This window comes from Mirounga angustirostris, unplaced genomic scaffold (genome assembly GCF_029215605.1).
Source record: "Mirounga angustirostris isolate CCGP_5_RB_7025 unplaced genomic scaffold, mMirAng1.0.hap1 SCAF_3, whole genome shotgun sequence".
Lineage (NCBI taxonomy): Eukaryota > Metazoa > Chordata > Mammalia > Carnivora > Phocidae > Mirounga > Mirounga angustirostris.
In genome coordinates this window covers 34,527,049-34,539,268 of record NW_026991711.1, presented here as the reverse complement: position 1 = coordinate 34,539,268, position 12,220 = coordinate 34,527,049, and the positions used below count along the sequence as shown (strand labels likewise).

At 39.8% G+C, this 12,220-nt stretch overlaps 1 protein-coding gene across 3 annotated transcripts in view; it reads right to left on the bottom strand.

Moving 5' to 3' along the window:
• The window catches only part of DACH1 (dachshund family transcription factor 1), a 426,112-nt gene extending 415,132 nt beyond the window's left edge, over window positions 1-10,980 (bottom strand). The window contains exon 1 of one of the 3 annotated variants that reach the window (XM_064586010.1): window positions 9,545-10,980. In XM_064586010.1, the coding sequence (XP_064442080.1) occupies window positions 9,545-10,350 (806 nt within the window). In that variant the 5' untranslated portion in view covers window positions 10,351-10,980. The remainder of the gene's footprint in view (window positions 1-9,544) is intronic. The other 2 variants (XM_064586012.1, XM_064586011.1) reach the window with 2 other exon arrangements.
• Between the last annotated feature and the right edge of the window lie 1,240 nt (window positions 10,981-12,220).

The following is a 12,220-nucleotide window of genomic DNA, read 5'->3' as shown; positions in this document are numbered from 1 at the left end:
ATATTTTATTTTAAAAAGTAACATCTTAATCCCATGTGAAAACTTGACTAGCTGTAAAATTTTGATGGCACTTTGGCTTACCTGCAAAGTGTCACTTATGAATGATATTTTTAAAATTTCCTAAGAATATCTAGTTACTAAATTTGGTAGCCAAACAGGTGTTAACAGAAAGAAAAATCAAATTTGACCCAGAAGGCCCCAATATTAAGGTTTGAATTGGGATCAGTTCATTCCTTTCCCATGGGGTAACTTGTATAAATGTAATTCTATGGTTTCATAAAAGCAGGTCAAGTTTCTATCCCTGGGGGTCTTTTGGCAATTTGAAGCATGGAAGCACCGTTGCTGGCTACAAGTTCAAATCTGCATGTACTATCAATGGTGTGAAGAAAAAAAATCAGTGAACAGCAGACATATATTCATCTTTGATTATAATATGCACTTGTCAGAAGGTTCTCAGAGGGTAAGAATAAAGGTGTCAGAGCTAACAAGTCATAAAATATTTTGAAATCATTTTTACTTACTTATAAATATATACGCATACCGGATAATGCAATAAGTAGTATGGAATATGTTTTTAGATAACAAAATGCAAAGACGAACTTCTTACCAAATATCATTTTGCATTTATTATATTCAAGTTTTTTTTTAATTCCACAGTCTTTAGATGAGACAGAATTTTTTAAGTCGTCACTGTTTTATAACCTCCTTTCTACTTTACACACACACACAAAAATGCATGCATTCTTGCACTTTTACCAATGATGTAATGACTTGACAAATGCCATGGAATGATTGAGAAAGTAATTGATTTCAATTTAACTGGACCTCTACCAGGTGTTTTCAAAGACAATTACAGTCCACTGCAAGAAGTGGTAATACACATCTTCTTATGTAGACCTGCAGATTAACCCATTGACCTCATTCCTAACTCATCTCATTGATGGCAAAGCTTTTAGAAGAGCAATCATTTTTTTTAAGTTATGAAATTGTTTTCCTATCATTTACCCACTGATTTTAGAGATATGCTTGCTCCAAAGTGCAAGTAGCAATGAAATAAACTAATAACAGAAATGGAGCAATGACATCAAGCACATTAAATGTTATTCTATAATGTACAGATTCTAGTACCTAATAGCTTAACATCTATTTCATACAAGTAAGATAATTCTCTGATATAAATATTTTCCATAGAGAATTAAAAATACATTTCAGTTATCATAAACATTAAGGTATAGGAAAATTAAGGTAAGTTTTTATCACTGTCCTAATAACCATGTAACATTGTTTATTGTAATTATATTTGAAAACACTTAAGTATAAATTACTTCTTTCATGCTAAAATTAATTTTAAATATACTTTCTGTTGTCATTCAGTAAAGTAGAATCTCTTTTTCAGTGTTATTTTATATTTCAAGAGATTACAGAAAGCAAAATTAAAGTCAGTTTTTTGGTAAGTTGGTTGTTCTCCAACCCTAGCTCCTACAAGTCTGTGTGTGTGTGTGTGTGTGTGTGTGAGAGAGAGAGAGAGAGGAAGAGAAAGAAAGAGACAGAGAGAGAGAGAGAATACATACACACATATACATATACGTGAAAGCTTTTCTAACAAAGATATTATAAATATTTAAGAATAAAAACATACACTACAAACGGGCTAAGGTTAATATAAACAAAGATATCCAGCACAAAGACCTCTAAAGTACTGATAAAAATTTTACACTTGTTGCATACAGAAGGACATCTATCTTAGTATAAAATGTGTGACGGGTAATAGGACAATTAAAAGTGTTCTAAATTATTCATTTAAAATCCAAAGGCCCTATTAAATAAGTATATTTCCAAGATATTTTAAATATAGAATGGGAATTAACACTTTTGGATATAACAGTATATTTCTGCAGAGCTGTGACGGGTTCAAAGATTTGTTACACCTTCAGTGATTTGCTTTGTTCATACGTAATATAGGACTATGAATAATACAGTTCATTTACTGTTGCTATTAATAAAATTTCAGAATACAATCAGTTTAAGATTTTAACAAAATACTTGGTCTGCTTGATATGTGAATATAATAAAGTATTTCTTGATTAACATATTTTAAAGATTTATTTTTATTATCTATCCTTAAGCAATGACCAGTATCCCTTAAATTGAATTAGCAAGTATTTACTGCAAATGCTCTATGTGCCCATAAAATAATTCCCTTTCAAATAGTACTCTTTCTTTCCTGAATATGTTTTGTTTGTCCTTGAAGAAAAGTATTATTTTTCTCCTGTTGTTATTGGAAGAGCAATGTAATTATTTAGAAACATTTGATAGTATAGAAATTCAAAGATAAGTTACACTGTGACTTTTTAATACTTTGTTTATCTCTCCATTCATTTATTCTAAGGAAAAGAAACATTGTCCAATGTTACTAACCAAAAGTAACCAATATACTTAGTTGCCTATTTCATTATTGCTTTGTGAAAATCATGCCTGAAAAGCATATCCATTTTTTTTTTTTTTTTTGGTCAAACATATACTACTTTCAAAATCCACTGCAGGATTAGTATAAGTCTACTTACATTAAATTGCATTTATGTTCTTCAGATCATAGCAAATAGTTTTGACTTCCTCTTAGAAACATGCAATGCATTCCAGGTATTATATTCATCTTATATAATAATAATGTTTTAGATGCTTCAGCTAAGCTGTCTTCTTTTTAAATCACTGCTCTCTAAAATTTTTTTTTAAAGCAGGTAGCTAGCTATTCAGTGTGTTGCTGTGCTGTATAGTATTAGACACATCAATATACTTATAAGCACAAAATTATAAGAGCAATTAAATGATGATATAGTGAGTTTTCCAGTTTAGTAAGTTGTCTTTGACAACTTTCACTCAAGTCACGTACATTTAAACGTGTAAAAGAATCCCAGCTTGATATCCTGGCCCAGCTCCAAGCTAATTTGAATCAGAAAGCAACAGGGCCACACCTTTAACAAAATTCAGTCATTGGCCACTTCAATATCCAATTTAGAAAAATCTACAGATGAATTTGTTTAAATGGGTCAATTAGAATCCTCTTAGCATATAAAGTAAATCCAAGTCAGACTACACAAGAAATTTAAAGTGTACTTGGTTCAAGGTCCCTGGTTTTGGATCAAGTAGTGATTTGAATTATTCTCTTTACATGATTTTATATATATATATATACACACACACACACCTATATATGACTACATATATAAATTGACAATTATCCGCTATTTTATTCAACTAATTTTAATTCTATCATTACTTTGAAAAACAATAAGATTTCATTGATTGATTGCCTAATTCATACTGAATGGATAGAAATTCTGTTCATAGTCATTTGCACATTTAAATATAAAGTTAATCATGAACTATAGTACACACACTCTAAAAATTCTTAGAAACTTTCTCAAAGTAAGTAGGTACATCAAAATAAAGTGACCCACCAGTTAATCTAATAACAACTAATTACTGGACCAAATATAAATATACTAATCTTGGTATTCTTGTTTTCCAAAGAAATAATTTGGTAAACTAACCTCACTATTTGAATGAAGCCATTTCTGTACTGTGGCATATACTAAAAAGCATGGATAAACAATTAAAAGTTATTTTGAAAGACAGTCACTGTAGCAAAAATTACTTTTGACTGGAAACACTTCAGACAAATTGAAGAGAAGTAAAGGAATTTGAGCACAATGTGGGCTCACAGAGCCTCTGCTATGCCTGAAACACATAAATGTGAAGATCAGAGCCTTTTATATAACACTTATCTGAGCCCATTTGGTGGGCTTTTAATGCAGAGTTTTCTTCATTAAAAAATAAATTGTTGAACATAACAAATATAATGGAAAACAGGTCCCTTAATGCAGTCTCAAAGCCTAAAAATATAAATATAAATGTATTTTTAATGTATTCTTACCTAGAATGTTTAAGTTGTAGCATTTAAACAATAATACACATGTATATATGTATATACATAACTGACCAATCACAATGCAGTAACTCAGTAGTAAAGAGAATGGTACATGCTGGTACATGGCAAGGTCATTCTATTCTTTTAACAATTCAAACATAAAATGATAAAATTTTATCTTAATTACATATTTAAATACCCAAAGAGTTAATATCAACTTTTTTTTACAGTCCCTGTCATTTTAAAGGCCTATAACTTGATGTGACTTTTCTTCCCCTATGAACAATCTGAAAATGAAATTCCTAAAAGATAAAGTTCAGGCCAGCTCTAACTTTTTTAAAGAACCAAGTAACAAAAACCTTAAAATCAAAATGTTTAGCGAAATCTAGAAGACTCACCTGCACCTATTTAGAAGGCTTACTTCAAACTAATTTCTTCAAAGATTCAAAGAGAAACAGTTTACAACCTGTGAGAATTGCATTTCTTATTGTATTTTGCAATACGTGGGTTCTATGTTGCTAATACAATGCAATTTAAATGATTATTTTACTTGATTAACAAAGGCAATTGTGTGAAACAATTTGATAAAATAACTTGGAAAGATAAAATAATACTAAATGATAGTCAAAACACAAATTGTTCCTAAAATAACAACTACTTCGTTGCACATTAAGCTAATTTACAAATGCTACTTACATTCCAAAAACAAAACATCAAATGAGAAACAATAAAGCATATTATGTTTTCGTATGCTGGTGAATCACACATGGTAAATCACCAAAGAGTAGAGTGATTTATGCTCAAATCCAGCCAAGACTTTAATCAATATTGGGTGTCACATCTCAGGAGGTTGGGGGAGGTACTGAGGCAAAAGGAGAGTGGCTAATATTGGTCTCAGTAATTTATATGCAACTTCCGTGAAATGTAGATTAAACAAAAAATAACAGCAGATTTGGACTAATAAGATGAAGGTTTACAAATTCTGTATTAAATGTGATACAAAGAATTTATGTTAAGGATGGGAACTCTGAAACAAAACAGCCTATTTATTTTACATAATATTTGCAGCTTCACAAAATAAAATATCCTATGAGCAATCAAAATAAGTACCTCAGAACATTAACTAGTCATCTGTGGAGTTCAGAGAGTAAACCATCTTCATAGCTATGTGCACTCTTTACAATAATTACTACATGTATTATCTGAGACTAATTCCAAGAAAAACAACAGGTTTGAAAAATACCCAAATAACTCAAGAATCTGTATTAAGGCAGTATAATCTAATTGACCAAGGTAAATCTTAGGTCAGAATATTCTTAGATTTTGTTTATGTATTAGTTATTAAACTGTAATTCACTAACGTTTTAAAAGTATACAGAAATAAGTGGTGGAACCAAACTTAAACTTTCATATGTTAGGTCTTACTCTTCTAATTATGTCATATTTTTTTAGGAAATGTTATAAAATGAAACATTAGACTCTATAGGAGCCACTAATCGGCTGTAATAAAAAAAACTTCAAAAGCATAGTCTCTCTTCATTTGAAGTAATTTTTAATTTATCTGTGCCAAGTATGGTAATTATCTGTTAGAAGTGAATCTGTATTTGTGTTGAAACTTTCTATTACCAATGCAGAAGAAGTGCACAAGTCCGTGCCATTGAAAAACATGCAATGGGGGAAATGTTCAATATAGACTGGTTCAGTTTGCCATCTTTATTAAAACTCCTGACAAAAAACAGAGCCAAGAATTGGAAAATATTTTATACTTTCTAAGCTAAAATTGCATCCATATATTACTACTGGACAAAAAAGACTTGAAAAGTCTTTCAATTTGCTGTCTATGGATGGTATTGACTTTTAAGACAAAAGAATACTGTTTGTGAATATATCTATATGCATATAAAATGTCTGATAAAATTAACTGGAATCTATTTAAGTCAAAAACTCCACAAATCTAGGGCTACATAAGACCTGAACCATAATCTGGTTTGAAAGATCCTGAGACAAAATCACCCTCTGGCAATATTCAGAAAATAAACATTTTAGATAACAAAATACAGCAGAGTCACTTTTTATTACCTGAACTCTCCAGAAAATTTGAGTCCTAACCCAAATCTACAAACAAGCTACTGACTCATACAAATACAGACTTGACCATGTACATCAATACTTCTCTTTTGTTGCTGTTGTTTACTGGTTACCAGTTAATTAAGTGACCTCTGTTGCACTAGCCAAGTTCATCCAACTAATGTTTAGTTTAAAAATAATAACTGGAGGAAACTGATCAAGGTCAGACTCTGTCCTTTAACAACTTTTAAATGTATTTCCTGACATTTTCTCTCATTTTTCAGACTCTTTTACTTTTAGCTTTACTATCAAGCAGGTGATAGTCTCTTGTTTCATCTCCTTGTGGTAGTGACAGATGGCTTCAACATTTATTCTAGTTTTTATAGATAGCATACTGATGCAATAGCCCCAAGCAAATTAAATCCACTCTAAGGTTTGTCACCAACTTACTGAGCCACTTTGAGCAAGTTTATGAACCTTTTTTTCCTTTAACATCATTTTGGTTTCTCAGATTCTCTGGTATCTAAATGCTATTGAGAGACAGAATTAGATGTAAGTTCTGTAAAAAGATGAGAGTGCTAAAATTTGATGTTTCTTGCACACTATGTATATAGTATTTTATATAGTTTGCCTTTCTGCTCTGTGGTCTTATCTTCTGCATAAATTATTCCTTTGGATAGTCTCTTCAATAGCCAGAGGAGAAAGAAACCAGAATGAAAGAAATCAATATACCTAGGTGAATGAAAAAGGATCTTAACAGCAAAGGCGTAAACTGGACTTGAATGGAAAAAGTAATGTTAGTTTTGTAAATTCAAGATGCAAAATATTGTAGGTATTGCTTTCAAAGTTAAGAAATAAGACAGTAACACTTGTAATTATCATTAAAGGTAATAATATATTACAATGTAAACAGTATGTTTTGGTGAGAGAGAGTTCAATGGTAAGTTTTCTGTTTTTTTTAGTTAGTGGCAGGGTTAGGAAACCTAGGTAGAGATCTCCAATTACACATCTTCGAAGGTTAATGACTGCAGTATTTGCATGTATATAGGTTTGAGTAAGCCTTGTAGTTGATAAAAGATCAAAAAGCAAGAGTAAATCAACAAACTTACCACATTTAACTTAAAAATAACCTGAAATTGAGTTTTAGAATAACACACTTACTTGTAAAGTATTAAGACCAGGTGATTGAAATATAATTAGAGTATTGATGAAATATTTTTGAAGGGATAAAACAGTTCTATTGGATTTAACTTATCCTTCTGTGAAAGTTTAAACTCCAGAGCTATTGTTAGCCTCAGGGGAAAAAAACCAATTAAAACATTTTTGCTAATAACTTTAAGAATATTCTCCAACCATACAGTGAGGACTTCAGTTCCAAACTCTAAGCAAAAATTTCAGGAAGAAAAAATCAAGGGAATAATTGTAAGAGATTAACACTACCTGCTTTACGTTGATTATAACGTTGCTGTCATTGAAGGAAGTTTTCTCTAGCAATTTTTTTTGTGTTATGTGAAATGGTCATTAATTATCTAGCACAGTATGTACTGTAAGAAACACACAAAGAGATTTCAAGAGCAGAGTGGTTTGATTACTAAAGAGAAAAACAGTAGCTCTTCACCAATTTACTGGATAGGTAGACAATTTTATAACAATCATATCTGAACTAGCTTCAAATTTCGGCTAGCATTCTTTATAACAACTCTGTAACAATTTTCTGCCCTGATTCGAGTAGTTTTAACAAAAGATTGTTGGCAAATATTTTATCGTCTGGACGTCCAAGCACTGCAATTATCTCGGTAAATGATATTTAGTGATCAAGATTACCCCTCAATCTTTACTGCCACCTGTCCATACTCTTGGGCACGTGCGCGCGCCTACACACATGCACGAGCTCTCAGCATTCACCCCTCCCCCAAAAAATAGAAATGGAGGTTCAAAACCCAGACCCACACCCATGCCCCCATGCAAAGAATGGCAAACAAACAAGGAAAAGTTTCTAGCTAGGTCAGAATAAGACATTTGCAGGGTTGGAGTTGGAGCCTTTTTCGTCCTACAGCCTTCCCCCGGCACTAGCCAGAAGTCTTCCAAGGAAGAAATAGCCAGGGGCTTTTTCACCCCTGCTTCCTTCTGGTCTCGTCCTACCCCTCTTTCCTTCCCACCTCAGTTTCCCTAGCACTACCAGGGGACACACACCCTAAGACAGTACAACTCCGTTCCTTCTCTCAGTCTTAAAACTTGTTTGGAGGGTACCGAAGTCTCTGCGCAAATTTTGCGCGCTTCCCACGCGCCCGCTTCTGGTATCCAACTTTCCCTACTCTCTTTCTTCTGGCATCTCAACTTTTCCCTCTGCTTTGAACGGGGTACAAAGCGGAACTGTGAAAGCGGGTGGAATGATTTTTCTACCCCGAAACTGACAAGTTACCCCACTCCCGCCCCCTCTCGGTAGATCCTCCCCCAGTGATCGTTCATTAGCATAAAACCGGTCCAGCCAGGCACCGGATCCCCCGGCCTCCAGGGTTCGCGCGCTTTGCCGGGCTGTGGGAGCCAGGGCACAGGGCATTCAGGTCTGCAGAATATCCCAATGCAAAGCTTGCACCTGCTTATCGCGTGAGCTACTAACCTTAAAAAAAAAAAAAAAAGGCAGAAGAAAAGAAAAACAGTTTGGAGAGCGAGAAAGAGAGTGTGCGCTATAGTCTTCCTTCCCCATCTCTCCAGCTCAGCTTCCAAGAGTCTCAGGCACCCGGTCACTTCCCCCTACAGAAGGAAACCTGCTGGTTCCCTCGCATCTGCCCCGGGGCTAACGTACCCCTTTATCTCCTTTGCACAAGCTCCTAGGCGGACACACGCACACGTGCGCGCACACAGACCCCTCCCCTCAGCGGGCTTCCCCTCAGGGCTTTGGGGCTGAGCTCGCTGCGGGCCCCTCGAGATTGTCCCGGGCCTCTCGGCCTCGGAGGTCTTTCCCCTCCCGGCCCCGAAGGGGCCCACTCCCGCGGCTTCCTTGCCGGCCGCTCACCCGGGGCGCGCACTCCCGCTCCCGAGCCCTGCGGTCAGGGTCACGACCTCTCCCCGCCCCCGGGACGCCGCTCGGCGCCGCCGACCGGCCCCTCCGGTGCCCCTCGGCTCGCGGTGGAACCCGGGCCCGAGGGAGCCAGCACACCCTCGGGCGGCCGCGCTGAGAGGGGTCTGCAGGCGCTGGCGCGGCCCAGGAAGGGGGCCGTGGCTCCTGGAAACGCACCGTCCTCCTCCTTCCCGCCCCCTCCGGCCCGAGGCTTGGGGTTCCCGCGTCCCACAGCAGCCAGGCCCCTGCGCCCAGGCGAGCAAGTGCGCACCGGGCGGAAGAGCGAGATCCGGGCAGGGTGAGGTGCCAACTTCTCAGAGGGCCGGGAGCGGCTGGCGAGCCTCAAGGAACGGGAGGAGAGGGCCGTGCTCTCCAGGGCGCGCGGCTCGCGGGCGCGCGGAGCAAGCGGCGCCAGGAAGGGAGCGAGGGAAGGGTGAGGAGGCGGGAGGGAAGGGACCGCGGGCGGCGGCGCTGCCCCCGCTCTTTACCTGGCGTTGGTGCAGTCATTGTAGAGGGTCTCGAAGTCCTTCCTGGAGATGAGTTTGCAGCGGTTCACTCCGGGCTGGATGGCGCCCAGTCCCCTTAGGATGCGAACCTGTTCCACGTTGCACACCACCGGCGTGATCTCCAGCCGCTTCAGCTTGGTGTAGACCGTGTGCAAGCCTCCCACCAAGTGCTTCAGGAACAGATCGAAAGCCTGGGGCAGGCAGATCAGCTCGCAGCCCTCCACCGTGAAGGAAGCCACTTTGGCCCCTCTCAGATCCACCATTTTGCACTCATTATTCTGAGGGGTGTTTTCCACTGGGGACGGGGTCGAGTACACGGGTTTGCCGGGGAGGGGGCCGCAGCTGCTGCTGCTGCTGCTGCTGCTGCTGCTGCTGCTGCTGCTGCTGCTGCTGCTGCTGTTGCTGCTGCAGCTGCCGGTGCTCGCGTTGATGGGGGTGCTGGAGGCGCCGCCGCCGCCGGCGCTAATGCCGCCGCCGCCGCCGCCGCCGCTCGCGGTCGCCAGGCTGGGGTTGCAGTTGCCGCCGCCGCCGCCGCCGTTGCCCGCGCCGCCGCCGCCGCCGCCGGTGGAGGTGACTGTGGCCGCCGCCGCCGCCGCCGCCGCCGAAGCGATGGGCTCCGGCCGGAACAGAGCTGGCCCTGAGGACGCCGGGGGCCCGACGGACGGGGCCGGAGACGAGGTCGCCGAGGAGGTGGAGGTGGTGGTGCCGGAGGAGGAAGCAGACGTGGAGACCGGGGGTTGAGGGGGGACCAGCGGGGTCGGAGGGATCAAAGCCGCCGGCACCGCCATGGTCACATATAAGGGGAAACCGAAGGAGGAGAAGCGAGGGGAAAAGTTGCCACACACCCCGGCGAGGGGCAGGGGGGGAAAGAGGGCGAAGGAGCGAGGGGGCAACAACAACCACAACAACTCTAGGGGAGAACGAGAAGGAGAAAGGGAGAGAAGGGGGGGAAAGGAGGTGAGGGTAAGAAAGAGCGAGCGCAGGAGGGGCGAGCGCGAGAGGCGCTCTGCGGAGAAACGCACAAAAGTGTCCCGCAAGTCGAAATGCGAGTCCTCTCCGGGGGCTGGGATCGGGGGCTGGTTGGGGGGGGCGGGGGCGGGGAGGGTCGGCTGTTGTTGTGTGGGCCCCGCTCTAGCACAAAGTTAAGGATGAAGGTGAAAAGGAGGAGGTTTGAAGGACTTGGGTTCTCCCTGGCAAGTACATTGATCAAAGATTGAGAGCGGAATGACAGAGAGAAAATGAGCTGAAAAGTGCAGGCTGCCGGCTGGACGAGTTGTTGTTGTCACACGGTGCAGAGGGGAGGAGCTCCGGAAACTTGAAATACCCTTTGAAGCCGCAAAAACCTCACTCACTAGTATTAACCCAAATTATCCAACCAGGAACTCGGAGCAGACACTCCGAGAGCGCGAGACACAGAGGGAAAGCGAGTGAGGGAGGAAAGGGGGGGGGGGGGGGGTAAGGAAGAAACTATGCGAGGGACGGAGAGGAAAAGCCGGGGACACAGAAGTGGCAATCGGAAAAGGAGAGGGAGATGATCTACTTCTCTTCCTCTACTACCGTTAGATTGCATGTCTAATATTCCATTTCGTCCGCGACGACTTGAAATTTTTTTTTTCCCAAAACCTTCTAAGCAATCGCCTGCCAACTTACAGAGGAGCCAGAACGCTCTGAGCTCTCCTTCAAGGATTTAGGATAGATCTCCGCTCGTTTTTGCAATAAGATATAAATGAAAACACATCCCCTCCCTTGATGGTTATTAAATTATTTTCAGGAAGATTCACATGTAAGCAAAGCCTATGTGTTCTGCATCTGATTGTTTTACTCTATTTATTAGATTATTTGTTAGTGTAAAGATAGTGAAAATTCCGGGACAGCTTTCAAATTGTGGGGGGAAAGTCAGTCTGAAGTCACTTAAGAATAATGAAATCCTCTGTATTCAGTTTCTTATTTCCTGATAGAGTGTGGAAAGAAAGAAATGCTTGCCATGATGTGGATCATTCAGAATAACTTCACTTTCACCCCAAAGGCAGGTCAGAAATGCTTATTTTACCTAGAGACTTTAAAGAGATCAGGCATCCTTGAAGATTTAGAAAGTGGAAAATAAGAAAACACTGATTTTTTTTCTTAAACTCTGTAATTAATTCACCTGTCTTGCATAGAAAACAACTATCCTCACATCCTTTAAGACCCAATGCTAATTGCCAGCGTGTCTTATGAATAACACATTTTCTTTCATATTTGAGAAGTTTCAGTGTATTTTGGGGAGGTCCTTTTCAGTTTGTCAGTACAAATGTGTTTTGTAAATAATGAAAAAGAAAACAAGCTCACTAGTTGACTTGTAAAGGCAGAAAGGGTAGCTGTGCTTAAAAATATTAGGCTGAGTTTAGACTGTCTTCCTCTTTGCCCTCCTCTCTCCTTCTTTTCCCTCTCTAACTTGTTGCATGGAGGTATTTTTTCCAAGGATTTTTGACCAACATATGATTTGAGCATAGGTCAAGTTTGTTCTCTGTTTGTATCTCTAGGAATCTTAAATAATTAAGCTTTAATCCTGCCTACACATGTTTATTAACGTCACAAGATAGAAACAATGCTTTAGCTTTGGGCAGATTTAAAAAAAAAAAAACTATTAGCATCAGATTCACAGTGTTGGAAAATTTC